Here is a 27,939-nt window from a genome sequence, read left to right on the forward strand (position 1 = left end):
CCCCCCTCCCTCCCCCCTCCTTCCCCCCTGCCAGGCTGCTGCTCACTCCTGGTGCCTGCTCCTTCTTATCTCCACTCGCTGGCATGTGGCTTCATTGGCTCAGGCGCGCTTGTCCCTGACCTCCCTACCTCACCTCCCTCTGCCGCCTGACAATTTCTTTCTGTTCCTTGGTTCAAGAGAGCCTCTAATTGCCCTGTCTCGGATTGTTGTGCCGTGCCATTAGTTAAAGGTCACCAGCTAATATATGAGACGGCAACCCATTGGCTCTGTGCTGGCCCCCATCTGCTACGCCTAGAAGCTGGAGGGGCCAAGTAGTCTAAAGCACGGCCCCAACTGTGTTTGTGGTCTGGGGAGCTTTTCTTCAAAGTGGATTTGAGTCTGGCAGGCACGGTGCCGTCCCTGGGACCACGTGACTGGAGCCCAAAGCTCCAGATTTCCTGCCCAGAACTTTCCCCAGAGGATTTGTCATTTCTTTCCTTGAGTTATGTAGCAGACAAGCCTGTTAAATGTCATCCGTGAAGGTCTTCTTCCTCCTCCTTCCTCTCCTTCTCCTCCCTGCCCCAAGGAACTTATGATATAGTGAAGACAGGGGCAGGAAAATAACTAGATTACATCTTTAAGTGTATGAGTGCTTTAGAAGTATAAACAAAGTCCTAATAGCTGCCACTTACTCAGTACCCTGTACCAATCACTGCTGATCACTTTACATACATTTTTCTCATCTAATCTTTACAGCTCCCCTGTGGAGTTGGCACCACGTTTGACACATGTGAAAACAGGCTCAGAGAGCAGCTCACAGATAATAAACAGCACAGCAGGGCTCTGATGCCAAAGCCTATGCTGTTTGAGCACAGAGGCCCACCTTGGCCTAGGGAGGAGCAGGGATGCCTCGGGAGAGCAGCAGCCATCCAGGAGGAGGTGATAGCCGAGCCTTGGATCAGGACAGGGGTGGGTGGAGGGTCACCGTAAACAGAGGGAGCCACATGTGTGAACAGTACCAGTGTGAGCAGGGTGCAGGGCCAGGAGCTGTGCCCCTGAGAGTGAGTGCCTCCCTAAATTTGTGCCCTAGGTGTCTCTCTTGCCCCACCCTCATCCAAGCCCTGACAGGAAGGGTAGAGTTGAGGCAGGAAGAGTTTTGAGGAGAAGGAACCAGGAGAGGACGGCAAATTCAACACAGCCTAAGAGATGCAAGTACTATTGTCTGGTTCCCAGCACCTGCAATAGACTCTCAGGGCACATGACTAGGGTCCAAAGTGGAAAATCCAAGAGGAATGAGAATCTTTAAAATAACCACATGAACAATCCTCTCTGCCCAGATTCCCTACACAGCTTTCTTCTGCTGACCGTCTGCTCTTGTCTTGGATGTCACGTCCTCCAGGACGCATCCCTAGGTCTCCCAGGCTTGCCTTAGGGCACTTGGGTTCCTATTTTGGTATTGTCCTTTGCCTGCCAGACTGTGGAGTCCCTGAAGACAGGGGTTGGATCTTCTGACCCTTCCATCTCCAGCAGAGCATGTGGCTCATAGTAGCTGCTCAGTAAAAGAAAGTCAGATGAAAGAATAACAGACAGCCTCCAAGGAGCATGTGTCAAGTTTGTCAGGCCACGTGGATTTTTCCTCTTTGTCTCTGGGGTCCTACCAACCTCAACACTTGGAATCCTACACATGTTCTTCTACCAGGAGAAACCTTAAAAATCATCTAGCTATCTCCTTCCTCCTACCTTTTCTAGACGGGTTGATTGTTGTCCCATTTTCATGTATTTGCCAACAATTTCTTTCTTTTTTTAAAAATAAATTTACTTATTTATTTTAATTTATTTTTGGCTGAGTTGGGTCTTCGTTGCTGCACGCATGCTTTCTCTGTTTGCAGCGAGCGGGGGCTACTCTTCGTTGCAGCGTGCGGCCTTCTCATTGCAGTGGCTTCTCTTGTTGCGGAGCACAGCCTCAAGGCGTGCGGGCTCAGTAGTTGTGGCACGCGGGCTCTAGAGCGCAGGCTCAGTACTTGTGGCACACGGGCTTAGTTGCTCCGCGGCATGTGGGATCTTCCCAGACCAGGGCTTGAACCTGTGTTCCCTGCATTGGCAGGCGGATTTCTAACCACTGCGCCGCCAGGGAAGTCCTGACAATTTTAATCTTATGTCTCCAGCCACAATTTCTCCTCTGAACTCCAGACCTAATCAGCTCCTTCTGCAGCCCCTCATCCGGATGCCCCACCGTACCTGAATCTGAACATGTCCAGCATCTCCCCCACCTGGTCCTCCTCTGGGCTCCCCTGATCTGGTGAAGAACATCACCCATGCTTCCTGCTATGGGGATTAACTGAGTTACTATGTATAAAGTCCTTAGAACAGGTCCTAGGACATAATACATTTTCCATAAGTGTTAATTATAATAACAATAATAGTAATAGTTACAGGATACTGAATACAGCTCCGTATGCTATATAGTAGGACCTTGTTGTTAATCCATTCTATATATAAAAGTGAAAGGGTTTTCAGTAGGCGAGGGAATGTGGTCAGAATTGCTTTATAAGGATTTCTCTTATGTGAAAGTTTGGAGGTGATGAGACCTAGTCACTGCCAGCAGCTGGATTCAGGAGTGAGGAAGGCCATCTGGAGGGGGGGAGTGGCCACAGGGATGGAGAGCAGACAGTGAACCTGGAGAGTATTTAAGAGGTAGATTGGGCAGGCCCTGATAATTAACTGGATGGAGGTGAGGATAACGGAGGAGTTAAGAGTGACTCCCAGGTTTCTGGGTTAGGCAACCGGTACCTTGACCCCAGGTGGGGAGCATCTGGGAGGAACGAGGCAGGCTGGGTTGGCAGAGCAGGTGGTCCCTAGACCAAGTCAACAGAAACATGGAAAAGTTCTCAAAATTCTTGTGCCCTAACTCCTCTGAACCCAAACTCTAGCTTGGTCCTGTGTACTTGTCCAGCCTCATCCCCAGCTACCCCAGACTCAGGGCACATAAACCACTGCTCCTCCCCAAAGCTCCACTCTTCCTTCTTGCAGTGGGCTTGTAAGTTCTACCCCACTCCTTCCCCCTCCCTCAAACTCCACAGCTTCAAGGACACCTCTGGGATCCCTGCCCTCTCCCCCCACCCCTGCCAGGATTAACATGTTCTCTGCTGTTTCCGGGATTCACTGAATCAGAACTATTTCTCTGCCTGTCTCTCCTAATGGCTGTTTTTCTCAATTCTGAATTGCCAGCACCTGGGATGAGGCCTGATCAAGGTTAACTTCAAAAAAACTTTGTTTTATTGAATTCGCCAAGAACCTGGCTTTCTTGCATTAAAAGTGGGGCGAGGAGTTGGACCTTGAATCCCTACGCCACCACTTAGAGACTGGGCAAGTTACTTCTGTCAAATCCTGTTTCCTCATCTGTCAAATGATAATACAGTGGACCCGCCTAGAAGAGTTGTTTTAAGGGTCAATGGAAATATTCTATTTTATGTGTTTAGCACAATGCCTAGAACATTGTTAGCTTCCTCAAAAATTTAACTCTTATTTATATTAAGAAAAATATTCCCGCCTTAACTCTGGAAAGCTGCATGAACTGAACCGAGGATTGCAGTTCCCAGTATGGCCACAGGAGCGAAGTGGTGAGCAGCCTCGGCGCGGACTCTGGCTCCGTTTTGCTAAAGCACCTGCTGTGGACCCAGATGGCCCGGCTGGGATTTCCGGGGCTTCCCGGCCCCTGAACAGGTGGGCGCTGGCCAGGGTGTCGTGGGAGGAGCCTCTGCGATGTACTCGGCCTTGACTGTCACAGCCACGGCCGTCCCTTCCGCTCATGCCCTTCGCGGCTTGGGGGAGGGGCTGGCGGGCCAGAAAAAGCAAAAGTAGAGGGCAACTGGGATGTATCCCTTCCAGTTTGTCATTCAAACTTGAGTATGATCACTTCTCTGTAGAAGTTTTTATAGTTTTATAGTTTTTATAGTCAAATTTATGATTTCCCTTTGGCGTCCAGGTTTCATCAGGCTTAGAAAGTCTTTTCCATCCCCCAGATTGTGAAAACATTCCTCAATGTTTTCTTCTTGTACATTATGGTGTTATAATTTAAATATGAGCTCCACCTGGAATTTATTCCCGTGTAGGGTAAGGACACAGCTTTGTCTTATTTTACCAAATAACTTGCCTGATATTCCACCCATTTGTTGTAAGTCCTATATTTCCCCTCATTTACCTGAAGTGCTATCTTTATCCTACACGGAATTCCCTTGCGTGGTTGTCCATTTCTGTACTCCATTTTGTTTCACTGATTCCTCTAGGTCTGCCTCAATACCATACTGCTTTAAATACATTGGCTTTATAATACGTTTTAATATCAGGTAAGGCGCAGGAATTCCCTGGTTGTCCAGTGGTTAGGACTCAGCACCTTCACTGCCAGGCCCGGGTTCAAACACTGTTTGGGGAAGTAAGATCCCACAAGCCATGAGATGCAGCCAAAAAAAAATATATATATATATATATATATATATATATATATATACATACATATATATGAATCAACCTCTACTCCTACCCCTAACCCCCCGACCAATCCTTCTGGACGCTGTTATGGAGCTTTGGAACCCCTGAAATTATATGTGAAGTGTCGTCTGCACATTTCTCCAGAGGGCAAGTCCAAGTTTTCATCAGATGTGCAAGCGGAACCTGATTCCCAAGGCGGCCACTGGTTTACATGTCTTTGTGATGGGGCGCATGGGAGGAGCACAGAGCAATCTTGATTCCTCCCTTCTCTTCCAAATCTTCACAGGCTCTGCTCTCCTCATCCTTCACCTCCACCATTGTTCCAGCTACTTCCCTGCCCTCCATCTTGTCCCCCTTCCCCAAATCTAATCCTCCTTGCTGCTCCAGAACAACCGTTCTATATCACAGGCCTTAGTTGTAGGCCTGATGTAGTTTAGATGATAACAGAAGTTTAGTTAATAAGTGAATAAAATTGTGAGTCCCAGCTCCACCACTGGTCAGCTGTTGGGACCCAGCTTCAGGCTCACCACATTGTTGGGTCACAGTTTACCCTTCTCACAGACCAGGTGAGAAGGGATGAGATAGGGTGAGATAGGGTGAGGGGTATGTAGAAGGTACAGCTAGTTATCCCCAGGAGGGTCGCTTTTATTAAATAATCTCAATTATTTTCCTTTTCCCCCACACCTTTCCACTCCCCATTCACATTTTAATCTATGCCCTCAGCAGGGAGACTACTTGTTTTGCTTGCCTTCAGCAAACAATTAGGAAGGCAAACAGTAATAGTATTGTCCCCTCTGTAAATGAGTGAATTAAGAACACTGGAGCCCCAAAGTGGAATTGACCAGCTGAGCAAGGTTAAGTACAGAAAGATGGGGGCAGGCATAACTCTAGGAGAGACTTTATACAGCATCCTCCTCAAGTCCCAGTGCTCAAGGAGCCCACTTGGAAGCTCCATTTAGGCACATGCTAGGTCCTAGAGCAGGGCTTCTCAGCCTTGGCATTAGCAACATTTGGGGGTGTCCTGTGCATTGAGGGATGTCTAGCAGCACCCTTCATCTCTTCTCACTAGATGCCAGTAGCAACCCCCAGTTGTGAAAACCTAAGATGTCTCCAGACACTCTCAAATGTTGGGCCCGGGTGGGGGGTGGTGAATCACCCCAAGTTGAAAACCACTGTTCTAGGAGAAGAGGGGCGGTGAGGGGAGGGAGGTTAACATGGGTCTTAGGGCAAGACACTCTCTACTCCTGTACCCTCTGTCTGAAAGGGACACCGTAAAGTCTTTTTCTTCATAGCAGTCACTTGGGCAAGTCTTTTCTCCTCTCTGGGCTTCAGGTTTTCCATCTGTAAATGGATTTGATGTTTGTATGTCATTTCCCCCTTCTCTCACCATCTGACATTCCTGGATCTGGTCCAGGGTGTGACAGGGGCACCGCGGTGCCAGTGAGGTCCTGGGAGGTCCCCCAGAGCGAAGGAAGATGAGAAAGAACAGATAGATGTAGCGGTGGAGAGGGGGGCAAGCATGAGCAGGAGCGTTCTGGAGACCTGGAGAGGCTTCGGGCATCCTCTCCACCCCGCCCCTTCGAGGCCTTATTACCATAGGTCGCCCCCAACCAGGCAAACCCAGACTCTCCAGATTCCCTTAGGCCCCGCCCACCACCACAGGCCCTGCCCCACCGACCCCGCCCCTTCCAATGGCCCCTCCCCCGACCGAGACCCCGCCCCCATCAGGCCCCGCCTCCTTCTTCGCCTCCCGCCAGCCGGGGCTTGGGCTTTGCACCCGGCGGTGGCTGAGAACCGTGGCGGCTGCGGAGCAGGCAGCGCAGGCGGGCGGAGCAGAGCTGCCCGGCCCGGTTGCGGGCGATGCCCCCGTAAGCCTCTCTCGCCGCCCTCCCCGCCCCGCGCCCCTGCCCCTCGGAGGCCGCAGCGCGCCTGGGACCGGGCCGCGCCTTCCGCCGGGTCCGCGGGGCGGGGTCCCGGAGCACCTGCCCCGCCTTGCGGAGTCGCCTCGGCCAGCGGAGACCCCTCCGTGTCTGGACCCTGGCCCCACCTTCGGGTAAGTCAGTAGGCCTTGGTCGCCTGGGAGTGGACGTGGGGAGGGGGTTGCGGAGGTCTGGGGGACCACGGGGCGGGGGAGGGGTCTCTGGTCGTGAGGCGCCACGTAGGGATCTTAAGTGTGCAGGGTCTGGGGCGGCGGTTGCGGGGGCCCGGGGGCGGAGCACAGTGCGTGTGATGGCTCTGGGGGGCTAAGGTATGAGAAGGGAACATGAGGTGTTTGGGGAAGCCCGGAAAATGGAGTAGAAGGCCCCAGAGTCTTGAGTTCTTTGCTGATGCTCAGAGCACCTGGGGCCCTGATCTTCAACAGCATTGTCTCCCATGGCATTTTTGGAAAGTGCTTAAAATCTCTCCTGGAAAGGGAGCTGGAAGGCAGCCTCCCTTTCTGTCTCCTGCCTGTGCCCTGGTTGAGAAGCTGGCCACTCTTTCCTCCCAGTGAGACACCATTGTGGTGCCCAGAGGACCCCTACCCCCCACCCTATGAAAGAAAAGGGGTGATGCCCATTCCAGCCCTAGGGTGGGGAGAGGGGGCTTCTGGGAAGCTGGGAAAGGTAGTTGGTCAATCAACGGTGGGAAATCCAGGGTTCAGGGAGGTTTGGCAAGACCCTTGGGGGGCAACTTGGGCACCCTCTCATGCAAGGGGAGGGTGTTTTCACCTGCTGGCCCCCAGGTTGCCTGGACCCATGTCCACATCACCTTTTCTGGATAACCCATCCCTGAGGAGTGGGTTTCTTCCCAGTACCCTGGAAGGCCAGGGGAGGCCCATAGCTCTTGTGGTCCTGGATGGGGTGGGCAATGCCATACCAAGGCCAGAGAACAGAGGCACTGGCTGCACTGCCACCTGGGGGCTGTTTGGATGTGGCCCTTCGTGGGTGGGGAGCTTGGGTGAATATATCAGTGTCTAGCCCCAGCCCCAGGGGTGTTGTCTGGATGTAGAGAAGAAGGCTGCTGCCTCTTTGGTCCTGTCTTCTGCCTGTGATGACTTCTTCTGTCTGGGCTCCTTGAGTTTGGGGCCTGAAGTGGTGAGGAGAGGGCCTTTTTGGGCTAGGCCTGGTCACCAAGGGGTTAACTAGCCAGCCCCACAGTTCCTGCCAGCCACCAATTAGTCTGTAATCAGACAGCTGCCAACTGTCCCTAGGGGCATGTGGGCAGCCTAATGGGGCATTCTCTGGTGGAGGTGAGGGGGTGGGGGAAGGGGTCTGTGAAACCTGTGCTCAGTCCAAGCTTCGTGCCCTTCAGAGCTTGTTTAGGGCCCACAGACCCCTTCTCCGCCCTCTGTGCCAGCTGCTTGGCTTAGGGACCTCCAGCCACAGGGTTCGATACCTACCCAACCTTCTGCAGGTATGAAGTGCAGAGTCAGGCAAACTTGGCTTCAAACCCAGGCTCTGCCACTTTCTGGCTATGCACTATTGAGGAAATCGCTTCCGCTTTCTGAGCCTCCTTCGTAAAACAGACCCACCTTCTAGGTCAGCTGAGAGGAGTAAATGAAATGGTGGATTTGAGCTGCGTAGCACAGAGGCTGGCACTCAGGAGACCTCAGTAGGTAACTGCTGAACTCCTGAGCAACCCCTGTGCCAAGGACCTGACGGATGGGCAGGCAGGAGCCAGGGGCTGAGGATCCAGCAGGGACCAAGGTCCCATCCCTCGGGGCATGCGGTCTCAGCGGGCCAGGCCTGAACTCTTCTCTCTCCCTCCCTTCTTGCTCACAGACACATCTGGTCTCTGGACATAATTGGGTTTTACTCTGCTGAGCCCAGGGCTGAGCTGCTACTTTCTGGGCTCACCCTGTTCCTAACCAGGTGATAAGCTCTGTGGGGTCTGTCAGGGGTCTGGGTGACGTCTGCAGCTGCAGCAGCAGCTGGCCCTTTAAGGAGGGAAGAAAACAATTATCCAGCCTGGGCATTGCATCAGCTGGAGCCTGGAGGGTCCCTGGGGAGGAGGGGGCAGGCTGGTGGTTGATTTCATTAGTGCCATGTGAGAACTCTCACCCAGGTCTGCCCCACTCCCAGGCTGCAGCCTTCTCCCCAGGGCGGCAGCCCAGCCCCATTGCCTCCCCTACCCCACCCCGGGAGCATCACCTTGGAGGACTCTGTGCACGCCCATGACACGTAGAGGGGGCTGTAGGGAAGTGTTTGTCACACTGGCCTTCTGCTGACTTGGGGTTGCAGGATATGCCTCCTGTACTGGCATTTTGCTGACCATGGGGGTGTCTCCGCCACTCGTATTTGTCTGACCTGGGAACTGTTTCTCCCCCACTGGCATTTTGTTGACCCAGGGGAGGGATGACTTCTACGTTGGCCTCTTACTGATAGTGGAGCTGTTTCCTGCACTGGTGTTTTGCTGACCCAACAAAGGAGCTGTGCTGCCTGGGCTGTGTGTGAACGGAGGCCACGGGTTAGAAACAGTTGTTCTCTGGTTGGAGGTGAGCTGCCTGGGAACAGTGAGTCACAGCGGCAGAGAGGGCTCCAGGTTCTTGGGCACCAGAGAGACCTGGGTTCAAGTCCCGCATCCTCCACCTCCACACTCTGTTATACTTCAGGTCTCAGACACCTCTGGAAAAATAGGAGTAATTTACACCCATACTGCCCCACCCCCATCTGGAAGGTGCTTGGCGGATTAAATGTCATAACTGGATGTACAGCACCCAGCCCAGGACTGGCAGGTGGAGGGTGCAGGCTGCGTGATGATTCTCTTCCCTTTGCAAGTTTGGGCTCCTCACACCTTGAGTTCAAGATGCCTGGACAAGAAAAGGAGGGTTGAGGAGGAGTGGAGAGAAGGGGAGAAAGAGTGCAAGGCCCTCCTGCCTCTGTTGCAGGATGATGTGCTCAGACATCTGATGTACTAAGCGCTGTGTGTCAGGCAGCTCCTGCCTCCATGGAGCGGGCATTCTAGCTGGGAGATGGCCCAGAGCATGTGACATGTGTTGAAAGGAGAGATGCAGCGACGGCAGCGTGACAAGGCGTTGAGGAGGCAGAGAAGGAGGGAACCGGGTGTGCTAAGGCCTTGGTGATGGCAGGAACAGGCCTGGTATGGTGGCGAGGGCAGGAGTCGGGGAGAGAGGGAAGAGAGGGGGCAGGAGTCAGCACAGCCAGGCCAGATCTCCTGGTCTATCTAGCAGGATACTTTCAACTTGGGAATTATCCTGAAGCCGATGGCAGCCTCTAAAGGATTTGAAGCAGAAGAAGCAGGGGCTGATTTCCAGAGAGCGTGGGCTGGGGTCTGTGGCCCTCAAGCAGATCCTTCTCAGGAGTGACCTTTTGCCCTCTCGTCCCCCCTTCCCTGTGCCCAGGTTGTTTATGTGACTCACCCCAGGAGGGAGGAGGCCAGTCCCAGTCCCTCCAGCTCCCTCTCTCTGGGTCTCGTTGATGAAATTTATCTCTTGGGCCCAGGTTCTCCCAATCTCTCTGGGGAGCCAGAGGACAAGAGGCAGGGCTTTGGCACCAGCCAGGCCTATATTCACATCCCAGCTCTGCGGTTCTGAGGTGGGTAACTTCTGGCAAGGCACACCTGTCTCTGAACTTCAGTATCCTCAACTATAAAAGGGGGTTGATGTTATCTGTCCATGGGAAGGATAAAATGAAATTCCAGATAGAAATCACAAAACCCTATTGCAATGTCAGTTGGTATTTTAACTCTCTTGCAGGGGGGTTGACACCAACTTTGGGCCAGGCCCAGGCCTAGGGCTGACTGGGGGTGGAGGCAGGGCGAGATTCACCAGTCTGTGGTTGCACAGGGCAACCTGTGCTTAGAAGGACCCCACGCTTAATGTTTGACTGTCACCATCTTGAAATTCTTAATAATTTTGAACAAGGGATACTGCTTTTTCATTTAGCCCTGGGCCCTGCATATTATATGGCCCCACAAATTGGGTTGGAATAGGAAGAGGCAGGGAGCGACACAGACCTGCACATAGTCCCCAGATGGAGGAGGGGTAAGACGGAGGGCATGACTAACTGTCCCAAGGTGGGTGGGATGTTAATAATAGTAACATTTATTTAGTGCTTACTGTGTGCTAGGTTCTCTGCTAAGCACTTGACATATTCATCTTCAAACAGCCTTATGAGGTAGGTACGATTACTATTTCCTATTATTCATCTATATTATCGTATAGATGAAGAAAGTGAGATTCAGGTTCTCAGCCAGAGTCACACAGCCATCAAGTGGCATCAAACCCAGGTTGTCAGATGGGAGAGCACGTGCCTGGACGAGGCATGTCCAGTCCTGGACATACCTGGACTTCACTAGGATGAGGCACCTCCTAAGCTGGGTGGGTCTGAAGGATAACTTGGAGTTTGCCAAGGAGGAAAGAGGTGTGTGGGGAAGGGAGGGCTGTCTCATCCCGGAAGTTCCTGTGCTCAGGAGTGATACTCGGCCAGGAGAGGTGGAGCCAAAGCCAGATGCTTCCCAGGGCTGAGAGAGGAAGACTTTGGATTTCACGGTTCTGATATTCCAAGCTCAGAGCTTCCGGTCACTCTGTGCCCGGGCCCTGCTGCAACCATGATTCCTCAGAGCTGCCCTGTATTGCCCACTCTTCCCCCACTCCCAGGTAATCTCATTTACCTGACTTTAATGCCCTCTTCTGGGCTCAAGACCTGCAAATCTCACTACTTCTTGGACCACATTTAGATGTCTCATGATCAGTCTCAGGTCCAAACTCAGGTCCCAGCTCTGTCTGCTGGCACCTGCTCTGCCTCGTGTCCCTAGCTCATCTCTGCCACCACCATCCACCCACTTGCTCAAGCTGGAAAGCTGGAAGTCCTCCTGGACACCTCCCTCTCCTTCACCCCCACATTCCACAGCCAGTCCTCAGCAAGTCCTGTTGGCTCTCCTGAATATCTCTCCCCAGTCCGTCATCTCTCTCCTTGCCTACTGCCCCACTCCGGACCAGCATCAGCTCTCACCCGGACCACTGTGACAGCCTCCTAACTGGTCTCCTTACATTTCTGTTTTTGCCCGGCTTCATTTCAGGTTTCATACTGTAGTCAGAGTGATCTTCTAAAGATAAACGTTTGATTGTGTCATTTCCTTGCTTAAGACCCTTCCAAGATTTCTTGGAATAAAAGCCAGACTGACGTAGCCTGCAAGGCCCTGTGGGATCTGGTCCTTGCCTACCTTTTTGGATCGTCTGTACCAATTGCCCTCTCCCTGAGCTGCAGGACTTTCATACATGTTGTTCCCTTATCCTGGAATGCCCTTCCCCTGCTTATCTATCTCCTTCAGATAGATACCAGCTTGAACATCATTTCTGCAGAGAAGCCTAAACTGGAAACTAAACATCAGCCCCTTCCATAGGACCTTGTGCTTCTTCACGACACTCATCACACTTGACTGGCTTTTCCTCATCTCTCTTTCTTGCTAGACTGTGGACTCTGTGGGGTCAGGAATCCAGTTTTGCCTGGCCCCATCCCAGCACGTAGTAGGTAGACAATGAATTGTTCTGTGGGTGAAAGGAATAGATGAATCATTGCTGCAGCATCCTAACTAGGCTCCCTGCCTCCAGGCCTGCCTTTTCCAGTCCTTTCCCTGTATAGCCCCAGAGTTCTAAAACACAGAACTGACCCTGCTACTTAAAATACTTCAATAGCTCCCCGTTGAGGGCAAGAAGGGCCTCAGCTTCTTAGCATGGGATTCAAAGCACGTTATGATCTGCACCCGAGAGCCCCTCCAGCCTCATCTCCCCTGCTTACCCCCTCCCCACACTTTGAACTCCTGTTCTTCTAACACATCAGGCTGTTGTTTTGTGCCTCTGTGCCTCTGCCCTCGTGGTTCCCTCTGCCTATAATGCCTCCGCACCCCTGCTTAGTCTCCCTGGAGAACATCCTTCATTCTTCAAAACCAGCTCAGCTGCCACCTTTGCTGGGAAGCCTCTGAGGAGCCCTCCCGGCCCTCCCTGGGCAGAGTTGGCGCCCCCCGCCACCTCAGCCACATCCACACAGAGTCTACATCTTTTCCTCCTTGTGTCCCACGAAACTGAGCTCTTCCGGTGCAGGCACAGAGATTGTTCATCTTTGTGCCTCCAGCTCCCAGCTTCTCCCCTGTCCTTAATTAGGTCTTTGCTTGTATACAGAAACCCACTCAAGCCAGCCTCAGTAATAAAGAAGGGTTTATTACGAGAACACAGGGGGTTTGGGGGAACTGAGGAGTAGGAAAATCGTTACGCTCTGGAAGGTGAGACCTGTAGGCCAGGAGAAATTGAAGCAGCTGCTCTCTGTACCTTGTTGGCTGCCTTCACCTTTCTGTCTCCACACACTGGGTTTTCTCAGCTTCTCCAGATAATGGACCACTTATAGTTCCTGTATTTCATCCCTCAGTTCCAACTACATTCAGAGATAGAACCCAGGGCTTGGCAGATCCAAGTCCAAACTCCCAGGAGAGGATCTGATTGGCTCTGAGGGGGTCAGGTACCCACCCTGGTCCAATCGACTGCAGCCTGCAGGGAAGGAAAACAAAGTCAGACATGCAGACATGGCTCTTGTTTGTTTGTAATCTGGGCAAGTATTACACTTCAAAAGACATCTGCTATAATTCTTACAGTGCCAGGTGGGCCTGGCCCCAGCCTTCCATCTGGACGGCACCTGGTGAAAACAGACCTAGCACTGTGACTTCAAGAGGAGTCTTTTCTGGGGGCAGCAGCACCCAGGGCAGGCTCCAAAGAGCCTGTCAAATGTCATTCAGAGGCCTGAGCAGAGAGTTAGGGAGATGAGACCCTGATTTTCTCACCTCTCTTTGGAGTAGGGGAGAGAGGGATGAGGAGGGCGTGAGCTGTCAGGACAGTTCTCTCTGCCAAAATCATATTCATCTCCTAAGACTCAGCTCATTTCCTTTTCTCAGTGAAGAACCATGCATGGTAGTTCCTGCCTTGAGACTCCTATTAGATGGTAGGTGAAAGGACAATTTGTAAATAGGAGAGAACTGAGCAATTTCTAAGGATTGTTATTAGGGGAATGGAATGTGGCAACAGGGTGCCAGCTTGCCACCAGTGCCATCCAAGCTCCTACAGGAGGCAGGCAAGCCTAGAACTCCCTTCCCAACGTGAGCATGATCCCTTCAGTGAGACCTGAGATGACTTTCAGTGGCTCGTGCACATGCCACTGCATGGCATTGGCTCACATACTGAGAAAGTTGGTTCCCTTTCAACTCTATCAAGTCCAAGTTTGTCCCAGGAAGAAAGTTGTCAGTGCCATGCTGGTGTGTCTTTAACAACTTTCCAACACTTGCTGCCCTTCTTTTTTTTTTAATTTAAAATTTTTATTTATTTATTTATTTATTTATTTATTCTATTTTTGGCTGTGTTGGGTCTTTGTTGCTGCACACGGGCTTTCTCTAGTTGCGGCTAGCGGGGGCTTCTCTGTTGCGGTGCGTGGGCTTCTCATTGCAGTGGCTCTTCTTGTTGTGGAGCACAGGCTCTAGGCACGTGAGCTTCAGTAGTTGCAGCCCGAGGGCTCAGTAGTTGTGGCTCATGGGCTCTAGGCGTATGGGCTTAGTTGCTCCGCGGCATGTGAGATCTTCCTGGACCAGGGATCGAACCTGTGTCTCCTGCACTGGCAGGCGGATTCTTAACCACTGTCCCACCAGAGAAGTCCCTGCCCTTGCTTTTAAACAGAGATCTTGGGGAATACCCTGGTGGGCCAGTGGTTAGGACTCGGCGTTTTCAATGCCGGGGCCTGGATTTGATCCCTGGTCGGGGAACTAAGATCCCGCAAGCTGTGCAGTGTAGCCAAAAAAAAAAAAAAAAAAAACCCGGAAAACCACAGAGATCGTGACTGGCAGCTCTGTGTAGCTAAACTTTAATAATATAGCTTTGTTTTCACTGTACTTATTTTACTGTCATTTTCTATTTATTAAAATTGGTATTGGCTTTCCATTTATAGTAGTAACACAAAATTTCTATTTCAAATAAATGCGTTTAACTTAAAAGTGCCAATTTTAAGAAAATAATTAATGAGCCTTACAGGCCTATGGAGATTTGGCATAAACCACTGAGGGACACACAATGTTGTGTGGATAATGCAAAACTGGGAAGTTGTACAGGGACATCAGGGATGTGGACCTAGATAATCTTTAAGATCCCCTCCACCTACCTGGAGAATTTGGGGGTCTCTTATGCTGTGCCAGCCTACTCCGTTCTCCTCACCTTGTGCCCTGGCTTGGGTTACTTTCAGAGAATCATGCTGTGATTGTCCTGTAGATAGGAGAACGTGGGCTGCTTGCTTGAGAGGGGGGCTTTTGGAGTTGGGGTGTCTGGATGGGGGTAGGATGCCTCTCGCCTCTGAGGCAGGACTTGGGCACTCCTGGGTGGGGGCTTTGCGGAGGGGCGCAGGAGCTGCAGACTCCACAGTCCTCTAGGTACCCATGCACAACATGGGCCTTAGGGCCTCCCAGAGGGCAGGAGTCCCAGGGTGTGCAGAGGCTATGGGGGCCATGGGTGAGGGTGAGGCTGTCGCCAGGGCTTGGAGCCCAGGGACGGCAAAGCCAGGAGGCTTTGGGGTCTCAAAGGTCCTGTTCTCCTTGCTCTCCCCTTTCCCACCTCTTTGTGCCACTCACTACCTGCCCCTGGAGATGGGGCAGCAGCCCCAGGGGGCCTCAGAGGACACAGAGGATTTATCCACAGGGCCCAAGACCAGGGCCAGGTGGGCAGGAGGAAAGTCCTGCCTGCCCCTCCCCACTCCCACGTCCACAGCGGGAGGGCAGGCCTTGTCTCCACGGGGGGTGGGGGGCCTGGGTAGTGTGGGGCGTGTGCTTGTGTATCCATGGTGAACGTCTGGGGGTCTCTGTGGAGGCATATTGTGTGTGTGTGTGCATGTGTGTAAGAGAGAGAGTTTGTACGTACGTGCGTGTCCATGGTGAAAGGACCTCTGAGTGATATGTCTGAGGGTCTTTGTGGGGAGGCTCTGTGCGTTGTGTGAGTTTGGGCGTGTGTGGCAGGGTGTCTTGTGTGTGATGTGCATGTGGGTCTGTGGTGAATGTGTCTCTGTGTAATGTGTGTCTGTGAGGCATCTGGTGTGTGTATGTGTGTGTGTTGTGCGTCTTGGTGGCTTGCACGCTGGGTGTGGTGTGTGCCTGTTGTTTTGTTTGTGTCGTCGTCTTTGTAGAGCGTGTCTGGCTCTGTGGTGTGTCCGAGTGGCAGTGTGCAAGTGTGTGGCGTGCACCTGGGGCTTTGGGCTCCAGAGAGGGTGCGGGGGCCAGGGGCGTGCCCGGGGAAGGCAGAGTGCGTTGAGGGCAGTGTCTGTCTGGGCTGGGGCCGAGGGTATGCTGGCTTCCCGGGAGTGTCCCCAGGGTGGGCGGCGGGCAAGGGCGGTGCCTTCCTGCTCAGCGCGGGGCTGGTAACCGGAGCCCCTTCCCCCATGAAATATTGATCCCGCCTAGCGGCGGCCCTGGCCAAATAAGGCCAGACCTGCAGGGAGCAGGGAGAGCGGGCGGGGGGCGGCCGCTGTCCGTGGTGCTGCCGCTTCCCCCTCGGCGGGGGCGTTGGCGCTCAGGCTGGGGCGGGACTGGGAGGGGGTGAGATTTCCCCATCTACCAACACCCTCAGCGGGGCCCCTCCCTCTGAGGATGAGCTAGCCTGTCCCTCTCACCTATCTGTCAGTTCTACCACCCTTTCTAGGAAGGGGAAACAGGGACCAAGTGAGTATTTGGCGGGGGAGGGGATCCAGTATCCCTCAGGGCTAGGGTTTGCCTGGGACAGTCCTAACTTACACTTGTGGTTCTGGTGTGATTGTTAGTAGTGTCTCTGTTCACTCTTTGAAAGAGTCCTAATTGCATGATAAATTATGTGCTCCCCAGCAACGAGGCTTTGCCCCAAAGACTTCTTCCCCTGCTTCTCTGCTCTGCCCCTGGGGGTTCTGTAGTCAGTGGGTGTGCAAAGCGCCGTGTGTGTGTTTGTGAGTGGGGATACTGTCTTTCCTGTGCTTGGGCTGAGCTGGAATAAGGGCTTGGGAGCCCCAGGCCCCTTGGGATCCTGCTGCAACCCAGACCCTCCCCAGGGAATCCAGCTCCCTTCTCTACCAGTCCAAATTCTGCTTTCCATTCAGGCTGTGCTTTTGTTCAGGCCTGGGCTTCCTTTGCCCTCCTGCGTCCTGGGCTGGGCAGGCCTCTCCTTGGTCTCGATGTCAGGGTGCATAGGGCCTCCAGGTTGGCCATCTGTGTACTCACGACATCTTCTCTGAGTTCTCCTACTTTGACTTGCTGATTCTCCCTCCTTCGGTGGATTCCATTTTCCTCCTAGCCCTAACTGTAGGTATTACCTCTCACCCTTTCCTCACTCTGTACCCTCCTCCGGGCATTCTCCTTCCTTTCCACACCTCACTTTTCCCTCTTGGGAACACACCCAAACCCTGCCCACTCACACTGCTCTCCTGAACTCCAGGGAATCTGCTTACCTGTCCAACACCTCCATATGGGAGTTGCAAAATTATCTCAGGCTCATCATATCTAAAATAGGGACTCATGTTTCCCTCAAGCCAACTTTTCCCTCCAGGACCTCACGCTGTGGGGATGGCACCTGCTCACCCTTCCTGTAAATCATGTTGGATTCTGGTTTCTGCCCTTCCCCTAACCTTGTCCCATCGCTAACTCCAGGCAATCCCCCAAGCCCTCCCACGACTCTTGCACCCCTTTCCTCTTTCCACCAGCAGTATCTGAAGCAGTGCAGCCCCTCTTACCCGCCTCCTGACTGCTCTTCCTGCTGTCGGGCTTTGCTCTGATTCTGCACCGTGTTGGATTGGTCTCTGCAAAATGTTACATCTAAACCATGTCAGATTTCACTCCCTTCAGGATTAAAGCCAAACTTCTTAGCCCTACATTCAGAGCCCTTCTTTGGCTGTTCCCAGCCTACGTTCCCAGCCCTCTCTTCCACAGCTGCACATACGTCCTGCTCCAACTGCACTGCTCTGTTCACCAGCCTCTGAACATACCATTCTTTCTCTGGACCTTCCCAGCTAGCTTCCACCTCTTTCCTGCCACCTGTACCTCTCTAAATCCCACCCACCTTTCGAGGTGCTCTGCAGAGAATTTCTCCGTGATACCTGCTCTGGTCTCCCCATCCTGAAGTGTTCACTCTTTCTGCAGAGCAGCCAGGGTGTTTTATCTTTACCTCTCAGTGCTTTGGGTGGTCTTCCGACCAGCAGCGTGGGTATCACCTGGGAGCTTGTTTGAAATGCAGACACTCAGGCTCCACCTTCCTGTGACCCATGGAATGAGAATCTGCACTTCAGGAAGATCCCCAGGTGATTTCTGTGCACATTTCAGTTTGAGAAGCACCGGATGGTGCATCCACCGAGGGCGGCATCTTGCTTCTGTTCGGGAGTGGCTTCAGCCCCAGGGTGTTTTCTAGTGGCATTCTCAAGTGCCAAGTCTAGCAGCCCCTGTCAGGCAACAGCTGCCACATCTGTCCACAAGGTATGAGAGGGGGTGGGTGATGGAGATGGTCAGGAAGCATGTGCACTCTTCCTGGATGCTTCCACCTGGAATCTATGCCCCACAAGGCTCTGGAGCTCAAGCTCTGTAAAGCCACTAGAGTGACAGGAGTAGGAATCAGTTAATCAATAAAAAGACAGTTATCAAGCAGAGAGCAGAACTTTTCCCTCTTCACAACTACACATTGGTGGAAATGTCTGTTATTTTAATGTATTCCAAATAAGGTCACATCCTGAGGTACCAAGGGTTAGGACTTCAACATATCTTTTTTTTTTGCAGGGGGGCGGTGCACAGTTCAACACACAACAGGCAAGGATGGTATAGGGTCTGGGGGAGCATGACGGGGACTAGCCTTGTCTGCAAAGACTCTCCTAGGACATGCCATCCAGCCTGGGACTGAGCGCTGAGTAGGGATTAGCCCGCAAAGGTGGTGCGACACAGACCAGGTCCGCAGGACATGAGGGTGGGGACGGACTGGAGAAGAGCTTTCCAGGCTAGCAGGAGACAAAGTGGCACTTTTGAGGAATGAAAAAAATGCAAGTGTGACTGGAATACGGAGGAGGGGCAGGAGTGCGAGATGAGCTGGGTCACTTCACTTGTGGGCCTTGTGAGGGGTTTTTACTTTCTCCTGAAGGAAACGGGGAGCTACGGGAGGCTGTCCCACAGGAGGGATTCATTCTGCCTTGTGAGCCATCTCCTCACAAGACTGAGCTGTCTGAAGGCCGCGTCGTTCCTCTGTGAACCCAGTTCTGAGGGAAGACTTGTGGCCATGTCCTCAGGAGGCCCCTGGCTGAGAGAAGGCACACGGCAGCCCCGTCTGAGGAAGGAAGGCCTGGCCATGCCCCAGCAGCCCTCAGTCCAAGTGGGGAAGACGAACCTTGCCCTCAGGAGCCTTGTTCTGAACAGGAGACAGGGCTCACCCAGCTCTGGGTCTGCCTCACCCTTGGGTGTCCCGAGTCCTTGGAGTCTGGAGGACACAGGTTGGGCCCAACCACCCAAGCCCCTGCCTTGCTGTGAGGACTATGTCTGAGAATGTGTCCAGGGCAAGTGCGTGACCCGTATGGGCCCCTGAGGCCAGAGGCCCTGAGGCTGGGGGAGACCTGAGCACCCTGCTCTCCTTGGGAGATGTCTGGTTCTTGCCTTTGTATCGGGACCCAGTCTATCTGCTCAACCCATCCCTACCACACACTCAGAGGGCCGCCCCTTTACTGTGTGTGATGGGAGAGGCCCCCGCTGCCCAAAGCTGCCTGTCCCTTCTTGCCTGGGCTGAGTGGGCCAGGCTGGGTGGAGGAGAAGTGGGTCAGCTCAGTAGCCATGGCGACCGCAGCTGCTCCCAGCCAGCCTTCTCATCTCCTCGCCACCGACCTCACGATGACATCCTTTGTTCGGCCTGTGGGGATGGGGGCCAGAGGGGTGAGATTGGGGGCCAGAGTGTGTATGAGTGTGTGTGTGTGTGTGCAAGCTCACACAAGCGCCTGCTAAGAGCTGGGCAGGGACCGGGAGCCAGGGGGTGTGTGTGTGTGTGTGTGTGTCTGTCTGTCTGTCTGTCTGTGTCTGCCTGCCTGTGGCTGTCAGTGTGGCTACTTCTGTGTGCTTTTGTGTGGATGAGTATCTTAGTGTTGTGTGTGCATGTCTGTGTACGCATGTGATTGTGTCTTTAAGTGTGTATCATTTGTGTGGGTCTGCATGGTGTGTAATCACACATTTGAAATTCTGTGCCCTGTGCCTCTCCCGGTTATGCGTAGTGTGTGTGCGAGCCTGGTTTGGAGGAGATAAAAGTCACATAACTAGGAGAGGAGCTGGCAGAGTGCTCCCTACTCAGGCTGGGTGTGCTCCCTGGGTCCAGCTTACCCTCCCCCACCACGCACCAGCTCTGTCACCCACCTGTCTCTCCCTGAGGGGGAAAGTGAAGGCTAGAAACAAGGGATACCCCCACCTTCTGTAGATGCAGGTAAAAAAAAATCAGTATTACCTCATGAGCTGGTTCTCATTAGTTGGTGAGGCAGCACTGTGTTAAGAGGGATTCTGAGGTTAAGTCTGGCCTCTGACATGGGCACAGATTGGCATGAACAACGTGGTGGGCAGCCCTAGTGCTAGATAAGGGTTGGGGCAGGGGTCTCCAATGCCAGACGCTGCATCTGCTGAGGGACCAGGAGCTGAGATGCTGGCAGGGAAAAGCACAGCTTCACATGTCAGCTCCCACCTCAACTGAGAGGTGCAGGAACCCAGATCCCACACTTATCCTGCACCCTGGGCTGGAGTGGGAGGTGATCCTATTCATCTCCGAGCCTTCCCATGAAGTGGTTGCACCTGGTTGCAATCCAGACTCACAAGCACCAACACCTGTGAAGTCCTTTACCATTTACAAAGGCACATTATGAATAGTAATAATATAATTGCCCAGCTGAGCATTTAGCATGTACCAATCCTTATTTTTGTAATATTTCATCTAAGAATCCTAAGGTGGGCATTATTATCCCAACTTGAGAGATGAGGAGCTATAGGCTCGGGGGGTTGTTAAGGAAATTGCCCTGGGTTATGTGGCTTGTAAGTGACAGGTCTAGGTTTTGAACTAAGTCTGTCTGCCTCCAAAGCCTGTGCTTTTAATTACTGTGCTTTCGTGCTCCTCATTAACCCATCTGACCCCCAGTCCAGCCCGGAGAGTCAGGCTGGGTCCAGATGGCCAGTAGACTCATTTTATAGAAGAGGAGATGAGGGTTCAGAGAAGCTGAATGACCTGCTCAGGGTCACACACTGCGGGTGGAGCCAGGAGTTGGCCCCCTGATACACCCCCAATACACACACTCCTGACTGATGGTCGTGTCACAGAGTGTCTGGGGAGGGACACAGACCCCATCGGTCAGGGGGAGGACAGAGGAAGAATAGGGTCTGAGCTCCTTAGCAGTTGGACCTGGATGAGTCCCTTGGCATTAGCACCAGCAATTTAACATTAAAGTGCCTAAAGGCAGATTAGGGGACCCAGGAGTTTGGACAAGGAGGAAACAGCATCAGAGAGTTTGAATGATTTGCTGAAGGTCACACAACTATCTCCAAAGTCTGTCTCTTTACTCCACAAGCTACTAGAATCCCTGGAGGACACATGTCCTCTCTAGCCCTTCCTCTAAGCTCCCCTTTTTCCTTCCAGACTCTTATCACATCACCTCCTCCTGGAAGCTACCCTGATTGTCTTCACCTCCTTTCTTGAAATCTGGTGTCTCAGAAGTTAACAGAAGGCTTGTGTAAATGCCCTAGGTGTGTGCTGTTGGGAGGGGCACAGCCCCCTGTGATGGGAACACCACATTCAGATTCATCAGTTTGGTGAGTTTGGGTTGTCTTCGAGGTGAGAGGTGGGGAGGAAGCACCTGACAGGTGATGTAGGACCTGGGAGTTAGGAGTCTTGGCTTGTAGCTCTGGTTTTGTCAACAGCTTTCTGTGTGACCCTGGGTGTGTCTCTTTCCCATTCTTTTTTTTTTTTAAGATGTTAAAATTATAATGTCATATCATCACAATAATCTTTTTTTCCCCATGATTAGCTTTCTGGTTTTTTTTTCACACATACACACTGTATTTTATTTTTACAAGAGATAAATAAACTGACACCAAGCATTGTAAATGCATGACCACAACAAAAACAACAATGATTGCAATTACCAAACACGAAACACACTCATACTGTGTCGTAATATTGACATTCAGTCCAGGAATCCTCCACTGCAACAGCTCCTTTACTTTGCAGTGAAAATTGATTTGTATATTTTTTGCCTCTGAGTCCTTGTGGGATTTTTTTTTTTATTCAAACAGAAAGTCACAAAAATTATAATCATCCACATCAGTTCACTCAGTCCCGTGTCATTAATTTTTTTTTCATCTTGATCTTTTGTTAGCACTTTTATGAGTTCATCAGTTTTCCATTACTCTTTCCCATTCTGAGCCTTGATTTCCTCCTCTGCAAAATGAAAGGCTCAGGTTGGAATAGGGAGGCAAGTCAGTTTGACCTTATGAGCTGGTTCTCATCGGTTGGTGATGCAGCGCTGTGTTAAGAGGGATTCTAAGGTTAAATCTGGCCCTGATGAGAAAGAGAGAAGGATTAGTGATGTCTGCTGTGTGCAGAGGATAGGCGGGGGTGGTAAGAGCCTTAGGAATTTGCCATCCCTTACAGCCTAACAGTCCATCACTCTGTGACACATTCCTTGGTCTTTTCTGTTGAAAGGGTGGGTAGCTAGTTCCATCTTGGGCTTTTGGATAGCCTTACTGATGCTCAAAAAAGGTTTATTAACTTGGTTAGACACACGGTCAAAAGGACCAAGGGGCCCAGGGTGGCCAGGCAGAGCCTGGAGTCCTGCCATTGTCAAGAATCAGGAGAGGTTTTGGGAGCTTTTTGGGTACTGAGACCCCAGGGTAGAGGTCAAACGTTGAAGGCCAGAAAGAAAACGCTAGGCTCCTTCCTTGGGGAACTTGGAAGGTATCTGCTGGCATGGAGCTTGGCAGGAGTCGGGGGCAGTAGGAAGGGATAACTGGAGGGGACGTCCAAGCTGTGGCCATAGATGCTGCTATAGCAATAGATGGGAGTCAGCAGGGAGAACTTCAGAGTAAGATTTCTGTGACCCAGCAAGATCATGGGAGGGTTTCCTTCCATCAGGAGCCATGACCTGGATTGGGAAAGGGACAGTCCTGCTCAGAGGCAGGGAATTGTTGAAGTGACTTTTGTAGAAATTCATTCAGCAATCTTTTAGAACCACCAGGATGTGAAGTGCTGTGTTCTGTGTCCTGCCGGCCCCTCACCACTCTGCCACCATATCCAGCTGCTGGCCCTTTCCCATCCCTGTGGTCTGATGGCTGGGGGCGCTGCTGTGAGTACCACTGCCTTCCTCACAGGGGCCAGGTGGTTGGCTCTGACTGGCTCTCTGTCTTGCCCATCTTGAGCCAGGCTGGCTGCCAGAGAATCAACTAGAGCCCTAATTCTGAGCCTGCTGCTGCCATGCGTGTCAAAAGGACTCTAGAGAGCACATCCTCTGACCCCTTCAGTTTACACACAGATGAGGAACTCAGGCCCAGAGAAGGTCACACAAAGAATCTAATCTATACAGTATACATTCGAATCCCACCTCCTGATTCTGAACTCTCCCAGGCTGCCCTACCCTGGACTTGGGACCGGGGGGCAGGCCCTAAGGTCCTGGGTCCAGCGCTTTGGGTCAGTCTCAGCTCCTCCTGTCCCCTTGGGGGTAGCCCCTGCCTGCTGGGCCCTCCTAAACATTCGTCAGCTCTCCGGGCCCCCTGGGTGATCCCTGGGTGGTTAAAGATGAGAATGTGGCTGCGGATGGTGCAGAGTCCTGGACGTCAAACCGTCTGCTTGTCGGGTTCCATTCATTATTCATGAGGAAACATGAGCCCCTGGCTTGGCAGGGTCAAGAATTTTGTCCCTTCCCGTCCTTCCTTCTCTTCCCCTGGGAGCAGTGTTCTTGAGCTTCCTGTCAGCAACACCAAGGAAGCAGTTGCTTCTCCAGCTGTGGTCTGAGTGGCATCTCTGCTGCCCCTCAGATGCTCACGCCAGCCGTGGGAACCTGGGCCAGAGTGGGTTTTCTCATCACAGATACTTTGCTTACAATTTTCTCAAAGAACCTGGAGACCCGGGGCAAAGCCTGAACAGGAGGGCTGGGCCCCCCTCTTTGGGTGAGCTCTGGGGTGAAGGAGTAGGGGCTGCTGAGCGTGTCTGTCTCTTCGTGGAAACAGGAGACCCGGAAACAGGAGTCCAGGCCTGGCCACTTCTTAGCTGAGTTGGATGGGCAAGGCCTTAACTTCTCTGAGACTGGGTTTTCTCATCTGTGACGTGGAGATAACTACACATGTAACAGAAATACTTTAAGGAGTAAATTAGGCTTTTGCTCTAGCTGGTTCAAAGTATCAGATAAGCCCTCTCCCACCGTCCACCAAAAGACCATGCACATACCCAAAAAAACACACAAACTGGCACTAGAATTGGAAACTAAAGAGATCATCATAGGCCCAAGTCCAGGGGGACTTTCCATTAGCTGCAAGGTTGATGGGGGATGGATGGAGAAATACAATCCGAGACTCTGCATACATCACGGCCAGCGAGAACAGTCTAGACAGCCACAAAGACGTCAAAACATGGCTTCAGCTCCTCCCTACTGTCAGCCCCCCTTCACCAGGCTGGCGGGAGCCATGCTGATCAGGAGCCCAGGTGGCCATTCTCGGCTGTCTGGGGACTGTCTTCCTCTTCAGCTGGAGTGGTGCCTTCCCTTCCCACCCCCATCTCCCCTCTCCTTTCTATGTCCTTTTGAAAAGTCGGATTCCTCAGGGTGATGGGGCCCTGAGCCCTGGGATGGGAGCTGCCCTGGGGAAAGCGCTGGGGGCTACAGCAGAGCTGGGAAGGGCTGGGCGCGGAGCCTGCCTGCAGCTGTCTCTCCTGTACTCTGTCCGAGCCTAGGACTTTCAGCCAAGTTGTAGAGGGCGACAGCGGGAGATCCCACCTCTGCACTAAACAGAGCCACGGGTGCCTGCTGCCCTGCTCCCCGGAGTGACTTCCAGCGCCCTCTGTCCTCTTTCCTAGCACTCGTCGGAACCGCCATTAATTATTTAATTGCATAGCTAGTTATTCACTGTCTCTCCTGGACTGGAGGCTCTGGGAGGGCAGGACGAAGTTGGCCTGGCTCACTACTGTATCAATGGCACTCAGCAGAGGCCTTGGAATTTTAGGGGTTTAAATTTTTTTTAACATTTTTTTCCTCAATTTTATACTCAGAGAAAAAATATTTTTCTTTTTTCTTTTTTGGCCGCACCATGCAGCTTGCAGGATCTTAGTTCCCCAACCAGGGATCAAACCCGTGCCCCCTGCAGTGGAAGCGCGGAGTCCTAACCACTGGACCGCCAGTAAATTCCCCCAAAAATATCTTTCTAAAGTATATTATTAAGTAAAATGATGACCTTTAGCATAAATATAATACTTAAAACTTGGGATCACTTGTGGTGATCATTTTGTAATGTATAGAACTATCAAATCACTATCTTGTGTACCTGGATCTAACATAGTGTTGTAGGTCAATTATACTTCAATTTTTAAAAATGAATAGATAAAAATTTTTAAATTGCCTTGATTATTTTAGGACATCCACTTGCCAGTTTCTACAAGAAGGCCAGTTAGAATATTGATTGGGACTGTGCTGAATCTATAGATTAATTTAGGAATAACTGACATTTTATTTTTGGAATAGTTTTTTTAATTGGAGTATACTTGATGTACAGTATTATATAGGTGTACAGTATAGTAATTCACAATTTTTTAAGGTAATATCCATTTATAGTTACTATAAAATATTGGCTATATTCCCTTTAGGTATTTGTTGAATGCAGCATTAGAGAGAAAATTTGTCTGCTTTGGAAAGGAATTTGGCAATATATTCCAAGAATCAGAAAAATGTTTATGCTCTCAGTATTAGGTAAGATGCTTTTGGATGTAACAGAGAACCCTGAGTCAAACTGGCTTAGGCAATGGAAAACACATTGTCTCACGTAGCAGGAAGACCAGAGAAGGCAGGCTCCAGGTTGGCCTGAGGTCCTTTCTGTCTCTGTGCCGTGCCACCCTCAGCAGCACTGGCTTCATCCTAGGGTGGGCTCTCTCTCAGGAGAGAGGTCTTAAGGGAGGAAGGGAAAAGACAGACAGACAGAGGGAGAAGCACCCACCTCTCTTGTAAGCCTGGAATCCAAATCTTGCCCTTAAGTCAGATTGGGCCAACTTAGTCACATGCCCACCTTTGGACCAGTAAGAGTTACCAAGGTGAATGCCACTCACTGATTGTTTTAAACAAATCAGGATCTGCCTCTAAAACAAGGGATGAGGTGGACAAAACCAGAGCTCCGTCAGGAAGCAGGTAGTGAAAAGCTACCAGTGGCGTTCACACTCGATAGCCCAGTCACCTCATTTCCAGGAGTTGATCCTAAGGAAATAAGCAGATAAAAATCAGTGGACAGGGCTTCCCTGGTGGCGCAGTGGTTGAGGGTCTGCCTGCCGATGCAGGGGACGCGGGTTCGTGCCCCGGTCCGGAAGGATCCCACATGCCGCGGAGCGGCCCAGCCGCTCACGGGCCCGTGAGCCATGGCCGCTGAGCCTGCACGTCAGGAGCCTGTGCTCCGCAACGGGAGAGGCCACAGCAGTGAGAGGCCCGCGTACCGCAAAAAAAAAAAAATCAGTGTACAAAGATCTTTATTGCAGTGTTGTTTAAAAGACAGGAGAGAAAGGGAGAGACAGAGAGAGAGAGAGAGAGAGGGAGGAGAAAGTTGGACTTGATCTAAGCAGTAACTGTATTGAAATATTTAAGTCAGTTATAGTGCCTCCATACAATGGAACATACTGGTGGCATTTAAACATTTCTACAAAGTGTTAATAACATTGGAAAGTCTTCTGATATAACATTAAATGAAAAATAGCAGGATATAAAATTGTATTGGCAGTATGAGTTCAGTTATTTTTTGAAATGTGTGAAAAAGAGACTGGGAGGAAATCGGCTAAGATGCCTGTAGTGGCTGCCTCCCAGTAAGGGTGATTTTCCCTGCTTCTTTACACTTTTCTGTCCCACCCGCTTCAAGCAGGAGGACCCCTTCCACAGTCTGCCCAGGCTGGAGCCAGTTTTGTCCTGCCTGTTCTCATTTTTGGCTGTGAAAACAACAGTCACGCTTACTGAATATTTACTCCGTGCCTGATACCGTTCCAGGCACTTTCACCTGCGCTAATTTAATCCTTACAACAGTCCTACGAGGTAAGTGCTTTCATTTCTCATTTTGCTGAGGTGTTCACTGAAACCCCAAGATGTTCGGTCGTGAGGTCACACAGCTAGTGGTAGAGGCCTTTGGAATTCAAGAGTGGGTCACATAACTGCACAGCCTCCGCCTTCACCGCCAAACCAGGTCACTTGTCAGGGCAGCCACATGCTAATGAGAATAGTCCCATTCATCGAGCCAGATTCTGGGCACACCCTTTACGTTGACTTGTTCATTTAATCCCCACAACCTCAGAGAGGCTGAGCGCCTTGCCCGAGGTCACACAGCTAGGAAGGGGTGGGGCGGCGGTAGAGGGGCCCAGGGTCTGACGTGGGATCCCTTTGTCTCTCCCGCTGCCCCACAGGGTTGCCTGAGGCCCTGCCGCCCCGTGGATCATGTTTAACGGGGAGCCAGTTCCAGCCTCAGCTGCGGCCTCCAGGAACGTGGTGCGGAGCTCCAGCATCAGCGGCGAAATCTGCGGACCCCAGCAGGCTGGGGACGGGACCGGGACCACCACGGCCAAGAAGCGGCGCAGCAGCCTCGGGGCCAAGATGGTGGCCATCGTGGGCCTGACCCAGTGGAGCAGGGGCACACTCCAGCTCCCCCAGGCTGGTGAGGGGTGTGGGCCCCTCACAGTGACCGGGCGCCCAGGGGCAGTTCTCGCGGGTGGGCACTCCTACCCCCACAAATCCTTATGTCACACTTACCATGTACCAGGTGCTGCTCTGGGTCTAGTACGTGTCCTACTCACTGACTCCTTCTGCAACTCTATGTGGAAGGTACTGGAGCACAGAGAAGGGAAGTAAGATGCCCCAAACTGTACAGCTAGTAGGTGTTAGAGTCTGGGTTCAAACCCCAGCGTTGGGCTCCCGAGTTCATGCTCCTAACCTTGGTACTCTGCCACCTCTGCACAGACTTACACACTTACCAGCAGTTATCCATTAAGCAGCCATCATGCTCCTGGCACTGTGCTGAGTGACACCACAGCTTCACAGAAACATCCACGAGATCCAGTCTCACCTATAATCTTCGAGTTTCCTAAGTACAAGCAGCCGCAGACATATGTTACAAAGCCACGAGAGAGACACACACGTACAAGGACACATGCCTTGCACAATCACATAAATAGCACGCTCAGTTGCTCAGGAAACCTACCCTTACGCGCATGCACACTCAGTGGCCCGTGGTCATAGAAACACGTCACGTGTGTGTATGCATATACCGTGGTCA

At 52.0% G+C, this 27,939-nt stretch overlaps 1 protein-coding gene across 2 annotated transcripts in view; it reads left to right on the top strand.

The window, feature by feature from the left end:
- The first annotated feature begins 6,427 nt into the window (after positions 1-6,427).
- The window catches only part of RIMS3 (regulating synaptic membrane exocytosis 3), a 35,952-nt gene continuing 14,440 nt past the window's right edge, over positions 6,428-27,939 (top strand). Inside the window, exons 1-3 of one of the 2 annotated variants that reach the window (XM_029226800.1) lie at positions 6,428-6,520; positions 21,080-21,252; positions 27,074-27,321. In XM_029226800.1, the coding sequence (XP_029082633.1) occupies positions 27,105-27,321 (217 nt within the window). In that variant the 5' untranslated portion in view covers positions 6,428-6,520; positions 21,080-21,252; positions 27,074-27,104. Of the gene's footprint in view, positions 6,521-21,079; positions 21,253-26,558; positions 26,709-27,073; positions 27,322-27,939 lie in introns of those variants that run through there. The other variant, XM_029226801.1, reaches the window with a different exon arrangement.

The sequence above is a fragment of the Monodon monoceros genome, unplaced genomic scaffold, assembly GCF_005190385.1.
Source record: "Monodon monoceros isolate NGI ecotype Baffin Bay Population unplaced genomic scaffold, NGI_Narwhal_1 Super_Scaffold_18, whole genome shotgun sequence".
NCBI lineage: Eukaryota > Metazoa > Chordata > Mammalia > Artiodactyla > Monodontidae > Monodon > Monodon monoceros.